The sequence below is a fragment of the Puma concolor genome, chromosome A2 (genome assembly GCF_028749965.1).
Source record: "Puma concolor isolate L17-30 chromosome A2, mPumCon1.1.hap2, whole genome shotgun sequence".
Classification (NCBI taxonomy): Eukaryota; Metazoa; Chordata; class Mammalia; order Carnivora; family Felidae; genus Puma; species Puma concolor.
In genome coordinates, this window is record NC_141668.1 from 51,945,508 (window position 1) to 51,971,948 (window position 26,441).

Consider the following 26,441-nt stretch of genomic DNA (forward strand, 5'->3'; position numbering starts at 1 on the left):
GCAAAGCACTGAGACACCATCTCATACCAGTTTCTCAGATGTCAAGTAGCTTTATATGCATCTCAAACTTAGTTTCAGTGGTTGTCTTTTTTAAGGGTTAAACATGGTGGACGGAGTTTTAATAAGCAGTGCCTTGGATGTTTACCTGAAAGAATGAAAGATGCATAGAAAGGTTGATTTAACTTTTTGTTGTTTTGGTTTTGATGAGGTATCTCACAGGTAAGTTAAACTAATGGCCAAAAGAAGATGAACTGTTTTGTTTCAAACAGTAGCTGCATCCATCAACTACTTGTGAGAATGCTTCAAAGTTAGGTAAATTTTTTGAAGGTTTTAGAAATGCCCAACTCTACCAAGAAGTTGAACTTGAAAGGTAAATCAAGTTGGTATGCTAACAAAACGTTAAGTACCTAACCCTTAATCTGCACAAATGGGAAAAATGCACATCAAGCTCACTGGCTTACTTCAACTGAGTAGGTAATGTTGAATACTCCACAGGCATTTTCCCCATGTGTATGTTGTATATTGAGCTGTTTAAGAACTTGAGATAAGTGTGGTTTTTGTGTAAGTTTTCTACCAGAAGGAAATCACAACCTTTGATACATGTATAGTATTTCTAAAACCGGCTTTAATTAATTAACCCTTAACCTCAATACTTAGTTCAGAGCAACAATGAACTCATCACTTTGCAGGTCAACAACTTAAACTGCAAACTGCAGCTGTGACTCTGCGGAAGCTCAAGGTTGCAGTTAGAGAAAATTTGATTAGGGCATACTGACAGGACTGGCAAGTTGTTGCTGGCCATTCCCTCCCCAGTAGCGAGCTATCCCAAGAGCAACCCAAAGCCTCCAAATAGGATCAGTGTTTGGAAGTGATGCTACCTTGTGTATTGGTCATATTCTACAGATTGAAGGGTTTTACTTACAAGAATACTGAGAAGCTAGCATCATTGGGAGCCAAATTGAGGGCTGGCTCCCACACTAGAGTGTTACTCACTGAAAGTTTTTGAAACTTGGTCTTCCTATTGTGTTTAAAGTTTTCATTAGTCTGGTGTATGAAGGCAAGCTAAGACCTAAAAGTCATTAGAAATTATTTGTACTAACAGTACAGGGTTAATTCAAGGAAACGTTAAAAGAATCTTAATCTTGGTACCTTAGTAATGACGGTTAACCAGCTCACAAGTATGGGTTCCTTGCCAAGTAGGAAACATGAATCTCAGTATACCAAAAAGCACATGCACATTCTTGGCAACATTTTATGTATGTGTGTCATCTTTGGAATGAATGCCTAGATGGTTGATACTCCCCATCCAGCTTCAATGCCATACCACTGTGACTGCAACAATAACTTGTTAGCTGAAACGGGGCTTTTGGTGACTGGTCAAATTAGTGAGGTGAGTAGTAGACTACCCAAGAAAGGGGCAAATTCAGGAGGAAGACGGATCAAGAAGGATAAAAGCACTTGCATTCTCCATTCTGGGGCTTGGGTGTGTGCAAATTGTGTCCTGAGTTCCACTGGTCGCTGTTGGAACTGGAACCAGCCTTGACGGGGGACCCAAATAATCCGGACATTCTTGTTTACCACATGTTACGTGGAGATTGTACAGTGGGGAATCTAATTTCACCTTCTCTAAGACTTTGTTCAACATTGCAGCCTATTGAGGCTACTTTTGAAACGGGATGGCTTTATCTGGAAAACAAAGATGAGAATCTGTTAAGATTTCTTGAAACTTTATAATTGAAGGAATGGCTTACAGAAGTACGTTTTTTTCCCCCATAGGTGAAGAAGGTAAGACTAATTTCATGTTGGGTCCAACTCAAACTGGGATGGGAGTTGGCCCTTACGCACAAAGGTGTTCACCAAAACGTGTATTTCATAGCAGCCAAAGGTAAACTATATAAACTACAAGATGTTTGAGTAGATAATTACTCGTCTCAACTGTGTAGATCTTCGTGATCGATCACCCTTACAGTTTGCATTTGTAAACCCTGTACCAAATACTTGGGAACACGTTAGATACGAAGTTCACGTAACTCCCCTTAAAATCTTACTTTGATGTAGTCTCTCCAAAAAGGTGCGGTCTCCTGAGCCATGGTTTGTTAAGATTGACTGGAGTGATAAACAGGAAATGGGTCAGATAATTGAGTATAACTTAACTTGAATCAAGTTATACCCAGTAAAATACATAGTTTCAATTAGGTTTTGATATTTAAAGTAATTAGGTTAGATTGCTCCTTTTCTCCAACATTCACCAATTCTCTGAACTCCAGGCTAACTCCATTTTAAGACTACTTCCTAGCTAGCAAGAACATTTTAGTCAATCTGCAAGAGTGTTTAGGCTGAAATTTTGGTGTGGGATTTCCATTGCTGAAACTGGCATATTGTGGGAAAGTAAGCTCCCATTTACGTGCTTTGAAGCCATTGTGATTTTTGAGGCCAGTGGAAACTTGTGAAAAGGTTAGATAAAACTTTGGAGGAAGCTTGATGGATTTACTTTACGGGTCACAATGGACCAAATACCTTCCAGACAGTTTTAAGTTTTTAGTTATTGTGACTGTCTTGAGTCCATGTTACCTTTAGGTGCCTTATTTACCTGCATTTGATGCTTTGAGTGTAGTTGGTCATTGTGCTTGTGCTTTCAAGGATTAGAGGACCATGCCTAGTCTGTTAATACAGTGTATGATGGTACTTGTAGTTTGAAGACCTACAAGTAAATTGGTAATACAGAAGCTCAAAGTGAAGATTTGATGTAACTTCTGAGGGAATGTGCCTTGCTAAAATCAAGGATCAAGTTACAATTGGAGGTGTGCTCCCTTGCAAAACCAGTCTAAACAGATTTTAAGTTACTGTACAAAACTGACCCAGATCTGGAAGCATTTCTACAAACCAAAGTAGTGTTCTGACTTGTGATACTCTGTGGTAGACAAGTAGGACAGAAATTCCTGATAACTTTTTTTTTTTTTTTACCATCTTACTGCTGAAATAAGCTCATTGAGCTTCATCTCAAATGCCACTTAAATTTCTAGGATGGGGTGCCTGAAATTGATTTCAGCTCAGGTCCTGGTTGTGATCCCCCCCGTTTGTGAGCTATATGGCCCCTTGGGCTCTGCACTTCATGTAGGCTGCTTGGTTTAAGTTTTGTGATTTTAGTATTTCCAGTTCTTTTGGTTATAAAGTCCATACTCGTCTACTGACTTCCCTTTCCTCTACAATTGGCTTGTATCCTTGTGTGACTTAACGTTTTCATGTTATGTGAGCCATGTTCTAGATGTGCAGCCTATTCTATGGCTGGCCTAACTTGCCCAGGTAGTTCTCTTACCCTATATGCAGGTACTTATGTTCTACTTAAAGGAAGCATAAACCCTTCTGTAACTGTAAAGGTCTTTGTCCTTAGGCATTGAACCCTAACATACTCTAATATTTTGAAGCTCTATTTTTGTTCTTGGCATGTTGGTTTAGAGATTGTGGCTGTTAGGTTGAAGGAGTGACTTCCCATAATGAGTTTGGCTAGATTCTGATCAGTTTGTGCAAATTTTAAAAATACAATGCTCCGTTTACTAGATCTGTCACCTGTATTTCTAAATGTGGATAATTTGCTTAGAACTTCTGTATAAAAGGGGAAAGTTATTTTATAAATTCAACTGTAAGATTTATTTCCACAATAGGTTGCATTCATAAAAGTCCAGTTAAAATAGCTTTTGTAGAACTGTAGGTCAGTGCTACCTAAATAAAGACATTAAGGCTACTTTGCATTTCAAGTCCTTTATAAAAACCAAAATACGTTTAAAATTAATTACATCCACATCCAGTGTTAGCTCAAAGACTGGACTGTCTTAATCCAGTTTTTCATGTCACCCTGTTCTTCATAAATAGTACTTAAGAATCATGCATATAATGCAGTAGGACTTCGTGAAAAAAGTTGTGGCTTCTCCCAAACTTCTCCATAAAAGCTTCAAAATGTAGCCCTGTCAAGTAGCAGTACTTAAGATATTTAGAACACTTGTGCCAAACTTTGAAGCAGTTTCAATGGTTTGTGACCATGTATCAGTTTCTGATACCTCGTGCATAAGGTATATTAATGGATCCGCCTTCAATTTCTTCACTTTGTTTTTCCCTTTTGGTTTTCTTTTCTGTGGCCCGGGGCCATCAGTTCCTTGGGTACAATCAAAACACTTCCATCTTGGCTGCACTGAAGAGTGTATTGGTTCGGATTGACTGGCCTACCTTCATCATCTCTTAGCCTACTAAAAATATCACGATACAGGTTATGCAGTTTCTGTTTCAGTATGTTAATAGCTTTGTTATACTGGGCTCGTTCTCTCTTAAGGATTTCCTTCTTTGCTTGCAAGTTACATACGTCATCTTCAAGATTCAGAATTATGTCCAGTTTGCGCTTACGACAGTTCTGAGCAGCAACTTTATTTTTCCCTCTTCTTCTAATATCACGGATGAGTGACATTTGTAAATCTGTCAAATAGTGCCTGCTGAGCATGTTGTTGAAAGACTCAACGGGCATACGGACAATTTCATCTACAGAAAAAGGGATATGCAATGCCTTAGCACGCCGCTCATCACGGCTTAAGTTTCTGTCTGTGTCATTGAGGCATCTACCCCTTATTTTCTGTGACTTCCCATACCGTGAAAAAGAATTAGAAGTGGATTCTAAACCACTTGGCTGTAAGTGGTAAGTGTGGTTATGAAATAGGTGTTGAAATGCAAAATCCCCATGAAAACCAGAATCACTCCTATGATCCACGTGACAAAGCTTATTGGGTTCTGGGTAGTAGCCTCCCACAGCCCCTTCCAAGTCATGGTGGGAGAGAGATTCAAGGTCACTACTAGAACCTGTAGCACCTCCTTCACACATAGAATGGGAAGAATTAGATTTGGTGACAGAGGTACTATTGTGGCTTGAATTTAAGGAAAGCCCAGAATCGGAATCTGGTTCTTGAAAAAGCTGAGGAACTTCCATTGGATCAAAACCTTCTTCTGTGGCCAAAGACATTAAACTTATCTCATCAAATATATTTATATCAAGGTCATGTAGAAGATCCTCACTTGTTAGATGAATCTGATTGCCAACAAGGGGAAGAAATCCTGTCCAATTAGTCCCAGGAAGGGTCTGCTCAGAATTGGTATGAGAATTTAAGTGCAGAAATGGTTCTTGTGGTGGTTGTGAAGTCCTTGCTACTGGATCTCTTCTAAACGTATTGTCAGGACACAGCAACATGGCCTCATGTAGATTCACATCATGACTTATAGCCTGGCTAAAATTCACATTATGTGTTGAATTCATGCCATCGTTGATACTTACTGGAGGAGTATCTCCAAGTAAGAGGCCCTGAAAAGGGAAAGAAAAAACCTTTTAAATACACATAACCCTATTTCAATAGCAGTTCTGGTACCTAATTTAGCACTTTTCTCTATTACAAACATGCTGTTAGCTACGAATCACTTTAAATACAGGAAAATACAACATGCAATGTGAACTCAAATGTGAACGATGCTATTTTTGGGGAAAGTTTGATTCGATTAGTATTAAAAGCTAGCCTTGATGTTAATTACTGTAATTTGCTGCTTTATAGATGCAACAGTCAACATTAACAGTTACAGTGAAGAAGTCTGGGGAAGGTGGGTGCAGGTTTTTTTTTTTTTTTTTAAGGTAAATTATGCTAGTCTGAAGTATGAAGTATGCCTTGGTATGTCTGATGTTTACTGCCATTCTGGTTCAATATGCTTGTGATCATTTAGAAGGAGGAACAGTATATATAATTTAGCAAATTCTCCAAAATTCAAGTATTTCTATAAAAAGTAATAATCCTAAACCTGCATTTAATACACCACCAATAGATCCTATTGTACAAGCTAAACCATGTCATTCAGCTTAAAGAAGTTAAATACGTTCACAGATCAGTGCAGATTTTCCTACAAGGATAAAAGTCAAGTTTCCAATTACCTCCAGTGAGTTTTCAGGCTGTGATGAAAGCAACTGAAACAAGTCTTCCAGAGAGAAAGCAGTGTCTGTCCCATTTAGAGATCTCTAGAAAAAAACATAAGGTGCACCATTCATTTAGGAAGGTTGCTTGGGGGCTCTCTCCACTGGATTTTCATCCCTATTTTGGAATTTCTAGATGTTTTTCAGTACTCAATATTATTTTAATATCCCTCCTTAAAATAAGAATCTTGAACTCCAAACATCTCCCCCATTCTTGCCCTAACCACATTCCATATAATTTTTGCCTAGTATTGTTCTGCCTTATTTTTATCTTCTAAATTGGTTACCAAATTCTGTAATTTTTACAAGTCAAATACATATTTAGACTTCTCCAAAATGTTTTGCCAGTTTCACTCACTGCTTCATCCTCAGCTTTCAGGTTAATTGAAATAACTCCTTTCCTTTGATCTTTTTAGAGTGGCTCCACCGGTGGCAGATTCATTTTTGGAACCTGGAGTTACTTTGCTTTCATGCTTAAACAATGATTTATCTGTTAAGATGATCAGGTTTAATGTTTTCCCTTAGTGCTTTGCACTAAGGCATGCATCGCTATTGATGTTTGCTATCCGTCTGTTATGCCAATCTTTTTTCCTCCAGTAATTTAAAAATTTTTTTTTCCCCCTTTAAAATTGCTGTCCTATTTCAGCTGGATGTATTTGGGGACTTAATTCATTTTTATTTGCTTGGTATTTATTTTTGAGACAGAGAGAGAGACAGACCATGAACGGGGGAGGGGCAGAGAGAGAGAGAGAGAGAGGGAGACACAGAATCGGAAGCAGGCTCCAGGCTCTGAGCCATCAGCCCAGAGCCCGAGGTGGGGCTCGAACTCTCAGACCGCGAGATTGTGACCTGAGCTGAAGTCGGACGCTTAACCGACTGAGCCACCCAGGCGCCCCTATTCTGCTTGGTATTTAATCTGAGTGTTCTAAGATCATTTTAATTTTCAAAATATTTTGCCATAAACACTCTGAACGTTGCTTCACCTTCATACTTCTAGTCTTTTCTGAGAGACTTTTTTTTTTTATTAAAAAGTTTCTTAAATGTTTGAGAGACTTTGAGAGAAACGGAGAGACAGTATGAGCAGGGGAGGGGCAGAGAGGGAGAGCGAATCCCAAGTAGTCCATACTACCGAGGCAGAGCCTGAAGTAGGGCTCAAACCCATGAACTGCGAGATCATGCCCTGAGCTGGAATCAAGAATCCAATGCTTAACTGACTGAGCCTCCCAGGTGCCCCTTTTTTATTTAAAGGTGAGTTCATCTTTGTTGGGAACGGTTTCCATGGGAATCACACACCAGGGGTTACCAACTTACTATTAAATTTTATTTTTCTCTGCAAGGACCATTTTTTATATCATCTTGTAGACTTTGCCTTCTCGGCTCAGGATTCCTGGTAATAATGGTAGTGCAGATTCAGACTCCAAATCAAACCTTGGGGCCCATTTGGACTTCTGATTTCTAAGGACGAATGGACTTCTTTGCTGTCTTCTTGGTAGTGGCTAGGGTTGCCCTAGTCCCTACCTCCTGAACAAAGAGACTTTATAAATTCTAGGCTTTAGGTGGGGAACTTAGGTCCCCCCCCCCCCCAACCCCCCATGTATGGACTTGAGACCTCACTTCTCATCTATTCAACCCCAGTCATGAAATTTGTATCCAATACCTCCTTGGGGCTTCTTCAGCTTTGGGGTCAGTCTAACTCTCGATTTGAGTCCCCTCTTTGCTGCATACTATCTTGAGTTCCTTTTCCTGCTTTTGAGTTCTGCTATGCACTTAAAATCTGGATTTCCATTTTTGTTCTATCCTAGGGGTTTTAAGTGTTAGCAAGTTCACATTCCTGACTCCCCTCCCTTCACTTTTTACTTTCAGGTTTCCCTTTTTGAGGGTTCAGACCAGTGTGAAGTATTCTAAGTCTATACAAATACTTCATTTCCTCTTCTACCAAATTCCTTGTTTTTGAGGCCCATAACATATAACAAATAGAAGGCTTTCTGTGTCTTTCTATGGATGCTATATGACCACTTAAGCTAAATTGGTAAATACAGTTTCTTTTTACTGGCAAATCACACATTCTTAGTGGGGAGAAGACTTATTTGCTAACGTGACTGTTAACTTAAAATGATTCTTCATTTCTTAAGAAATTTTAGTAGTGTCCTATTCTGTTAATGACCCCAAACTTGGGCCATTAGTCCTGCCCAGCCACTAACCAAAATTTGCAGATGGTCAGGAATGTGTGAGAATGAGTATCAGCACAAATCTGGAATCCTGTGAAAATCCTTAATGGTGAGTAAATAATGCTATTTGCAGAAAAGAATGCCTTAATTTACAACAGTGAGGGAAGAGTATAAAGCCCATTCTGCTTAAAATGAATTCTGGACTGATCCTTCAGGCTAGTCAGATAGGTTTCTGTACACCTTTGCTTGTTCCCTCGTCTTCAGTGCCCCCGGAGATGGAACACAGGAGCTAACCCTTACTGGATCCACAGGGGAGAAAGGTCTGAGATGGAAGGAGAGACAAATGTGCCTTAGAGACAACTGAGCTCTCTTTCTCCCCAGGTTCCCTTCTGCCCTGATGGGAATAATGGTTTCATGTGGCTTCATGTTGCTATTCATCCTTGGGAGTTTCCCTATTCTTCAGTGTTTCCCTTAAACCTGCTCTCACCTCTTAAAAACAAGAAACCCTCACTTCTCTTCAGAATCTTATCAGATGGGCTAATACATGCTTCCTATGATATGAGCACCTTAAATCTGTTTGCAGTCCACGCAACAGAGTTCTCCTGTCTACAACACTTTAAGAAATTATAAAGAGCAATTTTGAGGCCTTTGGTCTCAAAGGATTTGGTTGATCCATTACTTAATTGCTTTATTTTTCTGTTTAGCTGGGTATAGATCTCGCACAAAAACAGACAACTGAGCCATTCTTACAAGACCCATTCCATACCTGAGGTGCAAAATGGTCAGCCTAATCATTCTTCCTAAACCTTCATGTTAAATACAAACACATGGTTCCTTGTCTGGGGCAAGTCATGGCTGAGAGCACCATCAGGGCAAGACCTACAAGGATGCACCTTCTAAGTGGAAGTGCCGAGTGGTCTGGGGTCTGTGGAACCTCCAGGCCTGTGTTTGGAGGATTTGTTTGCCAGGCTTGTGGAGCAGAACCCCGGCAGGGCTGAGTAAAAACCAGAGTATGGTCCAATTGAAAGGAGGAGGGGAAGCACAGGCTGCAGAAAGAATCCAGCTCTCAGCCTGGCCTCTCTCACGGCAAAAGGGTATGGTTAAAAATAGCAAAAGGAGGGGGGCACCTGCGTGGCTCAGTCGGTTAAGCGTCCGACCTTGGCTCGGGTCATGATCTCATGGTTTAGGAGTTTGAGCCCCACGTCAGGCTTTTTGCTGACGGATTCTGTCTCTGTTTCTGTCTCTCTCTCTCAAAGAGGCTTTCCCACTGGGCCAGGCTAGAGGTACAAAGTAGGCAGGCTCCTGAATTCAGCACGGCCTACAGGGACACTGAGGATTTGAGCTCAAGACCTAGTTGGTATTGAGGGGTCATTTGCCTTCAAGTTCTGAGCTTGGGTGCCTCTGCAGATGGCTGGTTGAGGATTCCTGGGTTTAGCATGCTAGTCCTCTATTCCTTGCCATGGCAAACACAAAACCTGCTAGCAACCTCCTGGATGGAGTGTGTGTGTGTGTGTGTGTGTGTGTGTGTAAATACATATATACCCATCCCCCCCCCCCCCCATCTGGAGTTTAACCAGAGATTACTAATTCTATGGGCTGATTCCTTTGTGAATCATAACCACTTCCACAATTAAAATATCTTTTCATATATCTGATTTGCTTATAGTAGGGCACCCTTACATGCAGAATTCATTACTGACACACATACTGTCAAAGCCATAAAATATACCTTCCAGCCAAAACAGGCTTGGATATTGATATGCTTACCTCATTTCTAGATTCAGTGGTCTTTTCTGCCTCCCAGTCAGGTTTATCTGCTGCTTCGCGTGCATCCTCATTCTTAAGCTGTAGTTTTTTCTCTTGGGCTGATACTCTTTGCTCATTTTCCTCGTTCTGGGAGCTGTGACCCACTTCTTGATGTCTCTCTCCTAGTACCTCATTCTCCTATAAAAATAGCCAAAAATGTGCTAAGCAGAAATCTGTATTTCAGCAAATAAGTCAAACCTTTAAAACTGCGTAACACTGCTCAGTGATCATTAAAAAAAACAGGTCAAAAGGTAAGACTGGCGTTACATTATTTCAGTATCAAAGAAATGACTTTTTTTAAGTTTATTTATTTTGAGAGGGGGAGGAGGGGCAGCGACGGGGGGAGGGGGGGGGGACGCCCAAGCTGACTCCACGCTCAGCAGACAGCCTGATACACGGCTCGAATCCACCAACCGTGAGATCATGACCTGAGCTGAAATCAGGAGTGGGACTCTTAACTGACTGGGCCACCTAGGTGCCCCACAACAAATGTTATTTCTTTTAAAACCAGAAAAGACGTTAACAGCCGTTAACAACAAAGCTCAGACTAACATCTCCATAGGTATTTTTATGTTAATTCAATGAGACATCGGCATCATTCATTACATCTCTCCTGCCCTAATACAGCAGGCACTACTTACACCTTTCTATAGAACTTGCAGAGATTAAATTAAAAAAATTTTTTTAGATCATGACCTGAGCTGAAACCGACCAAGCCACCCAAGTGCCCCTCCATAGAGATTTTCAACTATGCTTGCTTATATGAGTCCTACTACTTTTCAATTTAATTGGAGACATAAGAGTCGACCATTAACATACACTGTATATACTGATACTTTTAATTATATTAAAGGCTTACAATTCTCCCCCCTCTAACATAAGATCAAAGCTTCTCAAATGCTTTCAAAGGATCTATTTTTTTTTTTTAATTAATTTTTACTTCTGTTTGAGAAAGAGTGTGACTAAGGGCGCAGCAGAGAGAGAGAGGGAGAATCTCAAGCAGGTTCTGTGCTATCATCGCAGAGTCGCAGAGCCTGATGTGGGGCTCGAACGCACGAAACTGAGATCATGACCCGAGCCGAAATCAAGAGCGGAACCCTTAACCGACTGAAGCCACCCAGGCGCCCCCGTTTTTAAAGTGTATTTATTTTGAGAGAGAGGGAGAGCGAGAGCACGCTCGCATGTAAGAAGGGGAGGGACAGAGAGGAGAGGATCCCAAGCAGGCTTCTGGCTCTCAGCCTGACAATTCGCAGGGCTCCTGAGCCAAGATCAAGAACAGGACGCTTAACCAACTGAGCCACCCAGCTGCCCCATCGAAGGATCTATTTGTAACTTTTCTCTTTCAGGAGGGATAGTACACTAGGCTAATTCCAGGACATCAGCACCACGCCCATACTCTTAATGCAGAGAAATGCTCATTTTAAAAAACAAGCAAATAAAAACACATGAAGGTCAAAGGAATGTAAAATCTACAGATGCCAGAAGCAAGGAAAGAAATCAAGACGAGCAGAAAGAAGAAGCACGCGTGCTAGTGGCCCACTTGGTTTACTGGCTTCTCTGTTCGCTGGACTGAACTCTGACCTCAGCTTCCCTCCTGACCCGGGCTCGGTCTTGTTCCTGTCTCAGTCGGTCTCTCTCTGCACGACCCCACTCTTGTGCTCAAGGACACTATTTCTGCTACTCTGTCCTCTTCTGCGTCAATTATTTCCTGTCTTTTGGATTATTCCCACCAGCCTACGAATCTACACCACCTCTCATCTTTAAAAATCCCTCCCTTGGTGTCCCATGTTACTCTCTGGATCCCATCCCATTCTTCTGGGCCCTTTTAGAGCACAATCCTCCGAAGAGTCCTCTGGTCTCCATGCATTTTCTCTTGGACCTACTCCTGTGGGAATTTTGAAACACCTCACCAGGGTCTCCCCAAGTCGGACAGTTCTCCGCACTCACCTTACCGGACCCCGTCAACGTTTCCCTTAGATACTCCCTCCTTCTGCAAACAGCTTCTTCACCTGGCATCCGAGTACCTTCTCTATCATCTTACCTCACCAGCTACTTCTCTTTGGCTGAAGCTTCATGTTCACCGCCTCTAAACAAGGCGGTACCCCCCCCCCCCCCCCCCCCGCACCAAGGCTCAGTCTCAGGCACCAGACACCATCCCATCTCCCAGCTCGTGTTTGCTGTTCCTTCTGCTTGTAGGGCTCTCCCTCTGCTCACTCCTCCACTCCCCACCCCGTGGCTTTGAAGTTCAGGTCTCTAGTCAAAATCACCATGTTACTATTATTTAAAACAAATAAATATAAAGGCACCTCTCCTCTCCCATCAGTATCTATTTCCCTTGCTTCATAATTTTTTTTTTCATAGCATTTAGCACCAGCCACATAGTAGACCCTTAGTAGATACTTGTGGAATAGACGAATTCCTAGACACAACATCCGCAGACTCTGGTAGGGACCTGCTTCCAACTGGTGAGCTGCTATTGTCTTGCTCTTTCCTGCAATGACGTGCTGATTCCTACCTAAATTTGGGGAAGGAAGAAAAAGGTGATGGGTCATCATTCTTTTAATGGCCCTCCTGCCAAAGCAAGGTTTCTTTTCCTTTCCTTTCCTTTCTTTTCTTAAGGTTTGTTTATTTATTTTGAGGGAGAGTTAAGCCTGAAGATAAACAAATTCACAAATTCTGGGTTCCTGAGGCAGCTTACTTTGTTTACAAATTCGCTGTTCGGGCTTAGGAGCTTCTAAACTCTAAATTGCATGACCTGTTTTAGAGCCATGAAGCGAGGTCCTTTTCATTAATCTGTAGTATGTGAGTTAATACAACATGTATAGACACATGTGGACTTGCAAACAGAGGAATATGCTAAGTCTAAAGTTATACAAACAAAACAGAGGGAACAGGTAGCTAATACAGGCCTGGGTGAAGCCGATAAAGAAACCACGCAGACTTTAGTCTGGAAAGGCTTTTGGGGGGGGGGGGGGGGGGGCGGGGAGTACTTAAGAGTGGTAATGGCCTGCCTAAAAACTCCGGAAGAGAAAAACTGAAGGTAGAGAAGTTCTGTATGACCACTGTTCACGTTACAAGAAGCAGAAAAAAAATCCTTTAATAATGAATAACTCATTAAATGAGTTAAACAGAAGAATCAGAGTCCATTTGAATATAAACAAGTAAATGAGGGAAAAAGGAAATCTCTTACAGTAGAATGCAATTAAAATCATCAAGGGATGCTAAAACTAGGGAGTAAAAGTTTGACAAGAAACAAGGTAGTTTAATAGTCTCAAGTATCACTTCACAGATAACTTAATTACAAAGAGAAAAATAACACAACAGGAGACACATGGCCAACACCACCTAAGCCTAATGGTAGATTCCAGCATCACAAAATGGAAATAAACTGACATCACGCGCCTTCTGATACGATATGGAGAAGTATAAATGACCACTTCTGTGATATTCCTGCCAAAAACTCATAATCTCAACATAGTCACAAGGAAATATCAAATAAAAATTGGGGCCATTTTACAAAATAACTGTCTGATGCGCTTCCAAAATCTAGAGTTTAAGAAATCCAAGACAGGAACTTTTCCAGACGGAAGGTGCCTAAGAGACTTGGCAACTGAATACAATGTGTGACCCTGGGTTAGATGCTGATCCAGGAGGAAAAAGTATTATATAGGACATTTCTGTGATCATAGATAAAATGTGAATATGGACAGATTAGACAACGGTCTTAGATTTAGGTTCATTCCGTAATTTTGATAATTTTGATAAATATACACTTAAGTATTTGGGTACTGAGGGACAAAACAGCTTCAACTCACTCTTAAATGTCTCATGACCAAAAGAATTCTGTAGAGATAGCTAGCAATAATTATAAAACAGGGAAGTCATCGGGGCGCCTGGGTGGCTCAGTCGGTTAAGCGTCCGACTTCGGCTCAGGTCATGATCTTGCGGCCCGTGAGTTCGAGCCCCATGTCAGGCTCTGTGCTGACAGCTCAGGGCCTGGAGCATGTTTCAGATTCTGTGTCTCCCTCTTTCTCTGACCCTCCCCTGTTCATGCTCTCTCTCTGTCTCAAAAATAAATAAATGTTAAAAAAAATTTTTTTAAATAAATAAATAAATGAAACAGGGAAGTCATGGGGCAAAATGCAAACAACAGGTAAACCCGAGTAAAGGGTATATGCTATTCTTGTGACTTTATTTTTAAAGTTTGAGGCTCTACCTCACTAAAGAGTGACCCTAAAAATCCATACATGGCAGAGTCACTTTGGTCAATGCAACAGCAAAGGGTTGACCCAGAATTATTCTTCCATTAAATTTTCTGCTAGTCTGTTATTTTCTTCCTGAAGTGTACAATAGCCGTATCAATTGCTTTATTATTTTCCCCTCATCCTTTCCACTATTTAGATTCATATTTTCATCTTCTTGCCTAATTGCTTTGGGTATGCTTCCGGTATGCTTAATAATATCGGTGACCCTTGATTCCAGGAAAGCACTCAGTGCGTCTCCTCTGGATACTCTTTACTAACTACGGCACTATTTCATTTGCCGCCAGATGTAGGTTTCCACACACGAAGTGATTGTGCAACACAGCGGGCGTCCTCCCATTTTTTTTTATAAATTTTTTTTTTCAACGTTTATTTATTTTTGGGACAGAGAGAGACAGAGCATGAACGGGGGAGGGGCAGAGAGAGAGGGAGACAGAATCGGAAACAGGCTCCAGGCTCTGAGCCATCAGCCCAGAGCCCGACGCGGGGCTCGAACTCACTGACCGCGAGATCGCGACCTGGCTGAAGTCAGACGCTTAACCGACTGTGCCACCCAGGCGCCCCCGTCCTCCCATTTTAACTCAATTCTGGTGCTACCTAACCGAGCAGAGCGCCAGATGCCACAGGTTGAGCGCTTGCTCTCACAAGCCTGCCCATGCCCCTTCCTTCGGATGTCCAGTGCCGGTCCAGGTTGTCACCTGTGTGTGCTTCAGAACCACCCATGACCCCCTCCTCGGGACTGATTAATTCGCTGGAGTGGCTCACAGATCTCAGGAAAAAAAAAAAAAATTGTACTTACGAGGTTCCCATTTCATTATAAAAGAATACAACTCAGGAACCACCAGGGGCACCAGGGGCGAGGTATGCGGGAAGGGGCAAGGTGGTTCCACCCCCAGGGCGTGCCACTCTTCCACATCCTCACCAACTTGGTGGTCTCTGAACGCCACACCTCGGGGCTTCTCTTAATGGCGGCTTCACTTGGCAGGAACGACTGATTAAATCATTGACCACTGGTCACAACTGAGCTGCCAGATGGCAGCTTCCCCAGAGGTCTGAGAGGTAAGGGGGGTGGTGGCCTTGGCACCCCACCTCTGGGGACTTTACAAAGGCCACCTCATTGACATAAATCGAGAGTGGTTGCAAGGGGCTTGTTGTAAATAACAAGACATTCCTTTTACCTTTACGGCTCTAGAACTATTTTACTCTAGAACTATTTTAAGAACTGAGGGCCAAAGACCAAATATTATAGCAAAAGATGCTCCCACTGCTCTTAACTTTTAGGAAACCAAGAGTTTGGGGAGCCCTGGGCTAGAAAGGGGGATGAGGATCAAATACACATTTGAACCAGACCATCATACCTGACGTTCTCATCCTGCTCATGACTTTAATAGGAATGCCTTTTTTTTTTTTTTTTTTTTTTTTTTTAAGTAGGCTTCATGGCCAGCATGGATCCCGACGTGGGGCTTGAACTCACAACCCTGAGATCAAGACGTGAGCTGAGATCACGAGTCAGACACTTAACCGACTGAGCCACCCAGGCACCTCTAATGGGAATACTTTTAATGATTCACCACCAGCAAGGGTAACACATAGACTTTTATTAGAGATTCGGCGATCAGTTTTTAGTCATTCGTTCAATCAATACATACTAGAGGCTGGGGGATGCAAGAGTGAAAAATTCAGACTGCCCCTTCAGAGTTCACATTCAAAGGCAGGGAGCCGAAAATACAAGTGAACTAACAAAATAACTGCAAACGAGGGCAAGTGAAAGAGGAAAGAGGAGACCCCCTTTAGTGTGTGGCCAGGGAAGGGCTCTCAGGGGAGGTGGTATTTGAGCCGAGATCTAAAGAAACAGAAAGAGGAATACATCAAAGGCAACGGGTAACTTCCCAAGAGCGCGCTCATGTGCCTGTTACCATAACGTGTTTCATTAGCTTCTAAATGATGGATATTCACTTGTTTCCAACATTTCCTCCTAACAAACAATATTAAAACGTCCTCATCCATACTTCTTTGCAGACGTGTGCAAGCAGAACAAATTCCTAGAACCTATGCTAGGTCAATGGAGATGCACATTTTTTATTTGACAGATTCTACCCAAGAGCCCTTCAGAAATGTTTGTGGTAACTTAAATCCCTACCAACAATGGATAAAAGTGCCAACTTGATAGATGAAAACTGGTATCTCATTGTAATTTTACTTGGTCTTACCGAGTGTGGTTGAGAGCCTTTGTATTTCCTTTTCTGCGAACTGTTTATGGCCTTTGCCCATTTTGCCATCAGGGTGTTGGTCTTTTTCCTATTGATCATTAATGGCATAGGGTTGTTTTTACTCCCCCGCCTCCCATCCAGTCTCTGCAGAAGTGCAAGAGCAGAAGTGGGGACACAGACCAGTGGGGAGGCTACTACAATAATTTAAGGGACAGTAGATGACAATATGGAAGAAGGTGGTGGTAAGAAAGAGAAAATCCATGCTATATCGTAGAGAGAGAATATGCAGGGCTTGTTGATGGACTGGAAACGGGAGATCAAGAAAAGAGAAGAATTAAGAATGACCCCTAGGGGCGCTTGGGCGGCTCAGTCAGCCGGTTAAGCATCTGACTTCCGCTCAGGTCATGATCTCAAGGTTTGTAAGCGTGAGCATCGCATCAGGCTCACTGCGGGGCTCGCTGCAAAACCGCTTCAGATCCCTTTCTCTTTGTCCCTCCCCTGCTCATGTGCACTCTCTCACTCTCAGAAATAAATAAAAACATTTTTTAAAAAAATGACTCCTAGATTTCTGGCTTGAATAACTTGGTGGACAGTTATGGAGAGAACGGCGGAAAGACAGTGAGTTGTTTAATTTGGACATGTTAAATGTGAGACGTGAAAAGTCAGGTAGAAATGCCTGATTACACTGGTGAGATGAGAATCCGGAATTTACAGCAAAGGTGTGAACTGGAGGTATAAACTGGGAACACCTCAACAATGGCAGCAGCGACAAAACCCTACGGGAACTAGCAAGATTCCAGCAAGAGAGGACAAAGCAAGGGGAAGGGGCTCGGCACTGGGTCCTGAGGAACTGCAACATCCCGTGGTCAGGCAGAGGAGCCGGCAAAGATGCTGAGGAGGACAGAAAGCGAGATGCAAGGCAGCCAAAGGAGAGCAATGCCTCAGAATCCGAGAGCGTTTCAAGAAGAATGGAGTGGTTGATGGTGTTGAGTGCTCCTCGGGGGTTGCACATGGTAAAGACAGAAAAGTAGTAGTAATTTTAGCAATAAGAAAGTTGGCGGCGGCCTGAAAACAATCAACTTGGGGGGGGCCTGGGTGGCTCAGTCGGTTAAGCATCGGACTCTTAATTTTGGCTCAGGTCATGATCTCACGGTTCGTGAGTTCAAGCCCCGAGTCGGGCTCTGTGTTGACAGCACAGAGCCTGCTTGAGATTCTCTCTCTCTCCCTCTCTCTCTGTCAATAAATAAACTAAAAAAAAAAAAAAAATCAAGTTAGGGTCAAAGCCAGTGATACTGTATAGAAGAATAAATGGGAACTGACAAATTAGAAACAGCATCCAGACAATTCTTCAGGAATGTTGGCTATGAAGTGAGTGGAGAAATGGACAGAGCAGTGTTTTGTTTGGTTTTAGAGACTTCAGAAACCACAGTATCTTTGTAAGGGAGTGGTTTAGGAGACAGTAACGGTAAAGCAAGGTCCCACAGAGGGCAACAGAGGACAAATTGCAAAGTACAAGTGGTGCGGCTGATTCAGAAAGAGGTGAAATTAGAGCTTTTATTTCAAGATCAGGAGGAAGTAGATGGAAGAACGTATTTGAGGATTTAGTGGTGGGAAGGTCTATCCTTATTTCTGAAGGTATTTTTTAAAAAGTAGAAATGGATATTGAGGATTAAAGGGATTTAAAGGTCAACCGATTTTTGACAAAGCAGGAAAGAATATCCAATGGAAAAAGACAGTCTCTTCAGCAAGTGGCTGAAAACTGGACAGCGACATGCAGAAGAATGAACCTGGACCACTTTCTTACACCATACACAAAACTCAAAACGGATGAAAGTTCTCAATGTAAGACAGGAAGCCATCAAAATCCCCGAGGAGAAAGCAGGCAAAAACCTCTTTGATCTTGGCCACAGCAACTTCTTACTCAACACGTCTCCAGAGGCAAGGGAAACAAAAGCAAAAATGAACTACTGGGACCTCATCAAAATAAAAAGTTTCTGCACAGTGAAGGAAACAATCAGCAAAACTAAAAGGCAACCAACAGAATGGGAGAAGATATTTGCAAATGACATACCAGGTAAAGGGTTAGTATCCAAAATCTATAAAGAACTTATCAAACTCAACACCCAAAAAACAAATAATCCAGTGAAGAAATGGGCAAAAGACATGAACAGATGCTTCTCCAAAGAAGACATCCAGATGGCCAACCATCACATGAAAAAATGCTCCACATCACTCCTCATCAGGGAAATACAAATCCAAACCACAATGAGATACCACCTCACACCTGTCAGAATGGCTAACATTAACAATTCAGGCAACGACAGATGTTAGTGAGGACGTGGAGAAAGAGGATCTCTTTTGCACTGCTGGTGGGAATGCAAGCTGGCACAGCCACTCTAGGAAACAGTATGGAGGCTGCTCAAAACATTAAAAATAGAACTACCTTATGACCCAGCAATTGCACTGCTAGGCATTTATCCAAGGGATACAGGGATGCTGTTTTGAAGGGGCACATGCACCCCCATGTTTATAGCAGCACTATCGACAATAGCCAAAGTATAGAAAGAGCCCAAATGCCGATCGATGGATGAATGGATAAAGATGTGGTATGTGTGTGTGTATATATATATATATATATATATATAACATACACACACACACACACACACACACACACACACACACACACACACAATGGAGTATTACTCAGCAATCAAAAAGAATGAAATCTTGCCATTTGCAACTACGTGGATGGAACTGGAGGGTATTATGCTAAGTGAAATTAGTCGGAGAAAGACCAATATCATAAGACTTCACTCATATGAGGACTTTAAGCAACAAAACAGATGAACAGAAGGGAAAGGAAACAAAAATAATATAAAAGCAGGGAGGGGGACAAAACAGAAGAGACTCTTAAATATGGAGAACAAACTGAGGGTTACTGGAGGGGGTGTGGGAGGGGGGATGGGCTAAATGGGTAAGGGGCACTAAGGAATCTAGTCCTGAAATCATTGTTGCACTAGATGCTAACTTGGATGTAAGTTAAAAAATAAATAATTAATAAAAAGATAAAATGAAATAAAAGGATTTAAAAATTATGCCCAGAAATTATTGGACACTCTTTCCTCCAAGAGGTAAAGCTTAATTCCCCTCAGCTTGTGTGGGGGCTGGACCTAGTGAATTGCTTCGAACAAGCAAGGTGGAAGGGATGATTATGGCACTGGCTTCTTCCTTGCTCGCTATCACTTGCTCTGGCGAAAGCCATCACATGAGCTGGAAGATCAAGCTCTCTATGGCGAGGAACTGAGGCTTCTCGCCACAGCCATGACTGATCCATCTCGGAAGTATATTCTCCAGCTTCAATCAAGCCTTCACATAAATACAACCCAACCAACACCTCGATTAAGGCTTCATGAGACCCTGAATGTGAACCAGCCAGCCAAGGGGCCCCAGAATTTCTAACCCATAGACACCATGGGATAATAAATATTTGTTGTGTTAAGCCATTAAATTTGGGACAATTTGTTAATGCGACAATGGATAAGTAACATAAACATTTAAAAAATGCTTTTTGCATCCACATTTCTTGTATCTCTTGCTAATATTTTACTTAATACTCTGCATGAACATGCGTAAGAATAATTCTTAGATTTCTTTGATCTATTTTTTTAGGTCTTGGTATCACTGTTGTGCTGGTTTTGAAAAAAAAGAGATTTGGGAAGCTTTATGTAATAGAATTCCCTATTGGAAAGTTTGAAAGAATTCTTGAAATCTACCCACACCAGTTAATATTTTTTAACTTTTTTTAAACTTTATTTATTTTGAGAGGGAGAGAGAGAGGAAGAAAGAGAATCCCAAGAAGGGGTGCACCCCTGTATTTTTTAACTTTTTAAATAAATCGTGCTGATGATGTTTTCAACTTCTTTCATGGGGTATGCCAAACAACCCTCCCAAAAGGGCTGATTTACATCATCATCGGTGGTATTTGAACATATCCACTTTCTTAATGCTTTGCTAATTAAAAATTTTTTTTTTCAACGTTTATTTATTTTAGGGACAGAGAGAGACAGAGCATGAACGGGGGAGGGGCAGAGAGAGAGGGAGACACAGAATCCGAAACAGGCTCCAGGCTCTGAGCCATCAGCCCAGAGCCCGACGCGGGGCTCGAACTCACGGACCGCGAGATCGTGACCTGGCTGAAGTCGGACGCTTAACCGACTGCGCCACCCAGGCGCCCCAATGCTTTGCTAATTAAAAGGTGGCTGAGTAGGTTAAGCGTCAGATTCTTGATTTCAGCTCAGGTCATGATCTCGTGGTTCATGAGTGGGAGCCCCACGTGGGGCTCTGCGCTCACGGCACAGAGCCTGCCTGGGATTCTCTCTTCCTCTCTCTCTTTCTCTCTCTCTCTCCTCCTCCCCTGCTCGCCTTCTTGCTTTCTCTCTCTCCCAAAATAAATAACGTTAAAAACATATTTTGCTAATTAAAAGGTCAAAAACGCAGCTCCTTAGCAGCAATGATCTTGGGGCTCTCAATGTACCCACGAAGCAGGTGGTGACGTGAAGACAGTGGAGGCGGGGCTCTAGATTCAAATTGGGGGCGGAGTCTACGTGTGAGAGGATCTGCAAATACTCCTAAGGATGGAGGCATTTGGAGCTAGCCAGGGGAGCTAAGGGAGGAAAGTCAAGGTCGGAGCAGGAATTTGAGCTGTGCTGCCCGCAGGTACTGTCTCTCCTCCTCTCTGGCCACATCGAGGGAGGCGGGAGAGGCAGGCGGTGAGACGTGGAGGGCTTGCTTCACTTCGGTGCTGAGTACCACCTAGTCTCCGGAGAGGGCCCTTTCCAGTTCTGCCTCTCCGAGGGTCTATCCGTAAGTGGCCAGACAATTTAGCACCCAAACCAGTCCATTTTTGAAAGGGTAGGAGGGTGCTATTAACAAGCTGGACAACAGGCACAAAGACTGTCCCAAATGCTCACCCTCTCTGTGAGGGTGACAGAGGACGACAGAGGAGACTGCTAACTATCAAGAATCTTGATGGCAAATAAGATTCCAAAGACCCAGGGAAGAGACACACTTGAACCCGCACAGCCTCGGGCACTCAGTATTTTCTTAGCTGCTCTTTCACTTACACATTCAAGTGCCAGCTGCTGCGAGCTATTAGAAAGTGAACAGAAACGTGCTATGATAAGTGATGAATGAGAAGAATCTTCCCCGGGTCAGTGCGTAACCCAGTTGTGTAACCCAGGCTGACCAGGGACGGTATAAAGGCCTGGCCAACTGTGACGAGCCGTGTCAGCCCGGAAGCTGCTAGTTTCCTGAGGCTGCACCAAGCTTGACTTCTGCCCCGTCACTTTCTTGTCCCCCTTTCCCTAGTTGTAGCGCCCACAGTCACTCCCTTGTAATCACCCTGCACACTAAACTTGGGTCTCAGAGTCCCCTCCCCAGAGAACCCAATTTGTGACAGCACAGTTAGCAATTTTCTCTTGGCGGGAAGAAAGGGGAGGCCAGATCTCTAGGCAGGGAGGGGTAGAGGATGTGATATGACATTTTTATTTAGAAAGTAAAAAAGGCCTATGGCACTTGAAATATAATTTGCACAGCCTGCAAGGCACCTCAAAAGCCCAAAGGAGGGCTCAGATCCAAAAGTGGCCGAGTACAAAGGCTCATCCTATTCCTATCAGCTGTGTGACCTTGGGCCACTATGACCCTCAGTTTCCTTGTCTGTGGAGTGGAAGGATATTTTCTAACACACATTTTAAGGGATTCGTTGAGAAAAAGCACTTTGTACATTAAGATGTTATACTAATTACGACTCCTTTCTACCGCTTTTTCATTCTCAAGAGTTGCAATTACTAACTGCTGGCAACTCCATCAGAATGTCAAGAGAAAGCCAGACCTGACCCTGATACCAGTAATTATCATCTTTGCTCTCTTCTCTTCCTGTTTTTCTCAACTCAGTGACATGGGGCTGAGACACAGAGCATATGTGTTTTACGAGTACTGTTGTATATACTGGAGATTTATGGTCCATGCTCTTAATTTAAAGAGTGGGTAAGTCAAACCCATCATTAAGTTACTTTTTATTTGTGTGTAGGTGATTTTTACTCTTGTGGGCTGGGACTCAATTAAGAAAAAAAAAAAGTTTCCACACTTGCCATAGGAAGCCACCGTAAACTAGTGAGCTGGAGCACTTCAACACTTCTACAAGTCCAATGACTTGGACTGAACCGGCACCTGCTAGAAACGTTCTCTCCACCACAGTCCTCTGCTAGGAGGGGACTTGTCTCTTCCTCCCCATGGATCCACAACCTTATGACTTTGGGCCCCTAAGCTAAAACTCAAGTCTTTCTGTCTCTAAAACGCCATGGCTTCTGGGCTGTCTCTTATGACACTTATCTTATTCTATCTATCCTATTCTATCTAAAAATTATAATTCTTTGGATCTTTTCTTTCCTGATGGGCTGTAAACTTACAACACCTGTCCTCCAGCTGTAATTCACCTGTGCCACCAATGTTTCTTTTTTTTTTTTTAATGTTTATTTTTGAGAGAGAGAGAGAGACACTGTGTGCGAACGGGGGAGGGGCAGAGAGAGAGGGAGACACAGAATCTAAAGCAGGCTCCAGGCTCTGAGCTGTCTGCACAAAGCCGGACGTGGGGCTCAAACCCACTAACTGCGAGATCATGACCATGGCCAAAGTCGGACGCTTAACCGACTGAGCAACACAGACGCGCCACCCCGCCCCCGCCAACAATGTTGAGGTGCAGAGTCTTGCAAATTTTCTGAGCCAGTGGAGGTATTGGAAAGGGGAAGAGAGGAGCAAAGCTGGGCTTTTCTCTTCTTGCTAAATCCCTGAAGTTCCTGATAACTGGCACCATGATTTCCAAGCCTGTACTTATTATAATGTATTGGGACCTCAATACTGTGATGCAGAGCTTGACCCTGAAAAAAGTCTTTGTGAACAGTCCCAGCTGGCTTAGCTGGGCCTTTCATTTATGCTTCTGGGGGAGGAACGACTGAGACCTGCTTTGACCTTTAGGGCTGGATGGACCTTCAAAGACAAAGAACAGTGTGCTGCCTACGAGAAGGATGACATCAGAGGGAGAGGGGTGAAGGCCAAAGAATTCTGAGGCCTGTCTCTATGCTGGAGGCAAGCTGGAGTCATCAGGTCTAGAGAGAAACGAGGAGCCAGATAAAGAGAGGCTGTGTTCTATTTGGCCTGGGTGGTTTTTAATAGCAGTTTATAATAATTATAGCTCACATTTATTGAGCACTCGTTGTGGGCCAGGCACCACATACGTGATCTCATTTAAGTTGCTCAGAGGTAGGTACTCTTGTTATCTCCTGTTACAGAGGAGGAAGCTGAGGCCCAGAGAGGTTAAGCAACTTGCCTGAAGTCACACAGCTTTTAAGTGACAGAACCAGGATTTGGCTGCAGGCATTTGTCCTTCATGGCCGGATCTTAGCCCCTGCACTAGTTCTTGTTTGTCCCTCCAGATCTGTGTGTGCCCACAGAAGCTGTCCCCTGCTAACTCTGGGCAGGCTGGCTTCCAGCTGGGTTCAACAGTGGGACGGCAGAAGCAGGAAGTCTGGACAGCGAACAAAGGAAAGGCCAGAGCACTTCTCCGCTTTGATCGTCGATGACGGCCCCCTCCTCATTCAGCTTCGGAAACTTTCAACCCTTCCCCTTTGGAAGTCTCTGGGTCCTCTAACATCCCCATCTGTTCCCATAAGAAATCATTCATGAAGTCCCTTCCTCTGAACCACCTAGGGTAGATTGTGCTTCCTGCCAGAGCCCCGACCGCAACACCACTGCCCACGCTGGCGTCCACTTGCTTCGCTCCGCGCCACGCAGATGCCAGCAGCAGCCGTGGGGAGGGCTGACTCCAGACCAGGAAGCGACGTTCCGTCTGTCTATCACCTTCCCGTGCAAAACACGGCCGGCTCGCTACAATGCGAGGTGTGGGAGGTCTGGATCTCGTCTGGATCGTGAGTCCAACAAACCAACTGTGGAAAAACTACTCGTGAGACGTTTGGGGGAGCCTGAATACCGACTGGGAATTTGGTGATTATTGAAGAATTACAGTTGATTTTTTTTAGGTGTGCTAATGGTGATGCGCCGGTGATGTTTAGAAGGGTCCTTATATTTTAGGGATATATGCGGAAATATTTACAGAAGGTTTTCTGAGTCAGCGAAGGTAGTGGGAAGAGTCAGACAGGAACAAAGATGGGCTGTTTCTCTTCTCTTGAGAAGTCTCTGCAGTGAACTGGCCGGGGGAATCACAAGAATTGAAGTCTGGGGGTAGGGTGGGGGCTGTAATAGACAAAACAAGACCCCATGAACTGTAACTGTTAAAGCCAGATAACAGAGACAGGAAGTCCCATTACCCTGGGCCCTGGTAGCCATTCTCTCCACGTGTAATATATGCTTGAAATTTTCCCATAATAACACGAGATAGAAGCTAAACTCATTTCTGAAGCCCCTGGACATGGCACGGAGGCAGCTAAGCAACTGGCAGGAATGCTCCCCAAGGCTGAAACGAAGTTATTTGATGGGACTGCCCACTAGAAGTCAGGTGTAAAAATGACAGTGTTTCTAAATAGGAGCCTCCACACCTATGACACAGGTTATGAGCTCCAGGGCACAGGCTCTGATTTTATTTTTATTTTTATTTTTTTCAGGCTCTGGTTTTAAAAGGAGCTGTTTCCCATACAAGCAGCCCCTCTGTGCAGGCTGAGGGGCTGGGGGGAGTGGTGAGGTAGGCAGTAGGAATTCATTTAGAGGCGCCTGGGTACTCAGTCAGCTGAGCGTCTGACTCCTGATTTTGGCTCAGGTCATGATCTCACGTGGTTTGTGGGTTTGAGCCCCACATCGGGCTCTGTGCTGGCAGAGCGGAGCCTGCTTGGGATTCTTTCTTTCTTTCTTTCTTTCTCTCTCTCTCTCTCTCTCTCTCTCTCTCTCTCTCTCCCCCTCTGCCCTCCCCCACCCCCCCTCAATAAATAAACATTAGAAAAAAATTCATTTACGATTCATTTCTTTAATGAATAAATAAATGATTACCCCAGCAGGCAAGACAGGCCAAGTGGGCCTCAAAATGCATAATGTGTTTGTATTTCTTTACTACTGAAAATTTCAAACACATAAAATAAGCAGAAAACAGAACATAGTAATGTACCCTTCATCCATTTCAGCCACTATCAGCACTCTGTCATTCTTCTATCATCAGTATCTCCATCCCTCCATGCAAAACTATTCTAGCACGGTATTTAGGTAGGATTTACATAGCCAGGAATGCATAAACCTTAGCTGTACAATTTTGATAAATGGAGGCACCCACTTAACTCACATCTTAACTGCAACACAGAACGTTTTCACCTGCCCAGAAAGTTCTCTCCTGTTCTGGTATGTCTACCTTGGCTTTGCCTGCTTTAGAACTTAAGCACGAGCTTTCAAGTGCATTCATGCGTGAGCTATATTTGACCCTTGAACAACACAGGCTTCAACTGCGCATGTCCACTGATATGTGGAGTTTTTAACAGGATTGTACCGTAAATAGTTTTTTTTTTTCTCTTCCCCATGATTTTCTTAACACTTTGCTCTAGCTTCCTTTACTGTAAGAATACAGAATGTCATGCACATAACTTACAGAATATGTCATCAACTTTTCATGTTATCAGTAGCCCATCAGCAGTTCCGTTTGGGGGGAGTCATAAGTTACACATGGCATTTTGCCTGTGTGTGGCATCAGAACCCTGAACCTGATTGCTCAAGGGTCAACTGTAGTTCTGCATTCATTATTAGTTTTTTGCCAAGCTAGTCCCCCACCCTCCAGCAAGGAACTAGAGAGATCTGGCTTCAGCTTTAAAACACCAGGCACGGGGGCGCCTGGGTGGCGCAGTCGGTTAAGCAGCCGACTTCAGCCAGGTCACGATCTCGCGGTCCATGAGTTCGAGCCCCGCGTCGGGCTCTGGGCTGATGGCTCAGAGCCTGGAGCCTGTTTCCGATT

At 43.2% G+C, this 26,441-nt stretch overlaps 1 protein-coding gene across 2 annotated transcripts in view; it reads right to left on the bottom strand.

Moving 5' to 3' along the window:
* Window positions 1-3,743: 3,743 nt before the first annotated feature.
* The window catches only part of NFE2L3 (NFE2 like bZIP transcription factor 3), a 32,239-nt gene continuing 9,541 nt past the window's right edge, over window positions 3,744-26,441 (bottom strand). The window contains exons 2-4 of one of the 2 annotated variants that reach the window (XM_025929949.2): window positions 9,928-10,104; window positions 5,954-6,037; window positions 3,744-5,338 (exon numbers count right to left, since the gene is read on the bottom strand). In XM_025929949.2, coding sequence (XP_025785734.1) covers window positions 4,097-5,338; window positions 5,954-6,037; window positions 9,928-10,104 — 1,503 coding nt within the window. In that variant the 3' untranslated portion in view covers window positions 3,744-4,096. The remainder of the gene's footprint in view (window positions 5,339-5,953; window positions 6,038-9,927; window positions 10,105-26,441) is intronic. The other variant, XM_086694018.1, reaches the window with a different exon arrangement.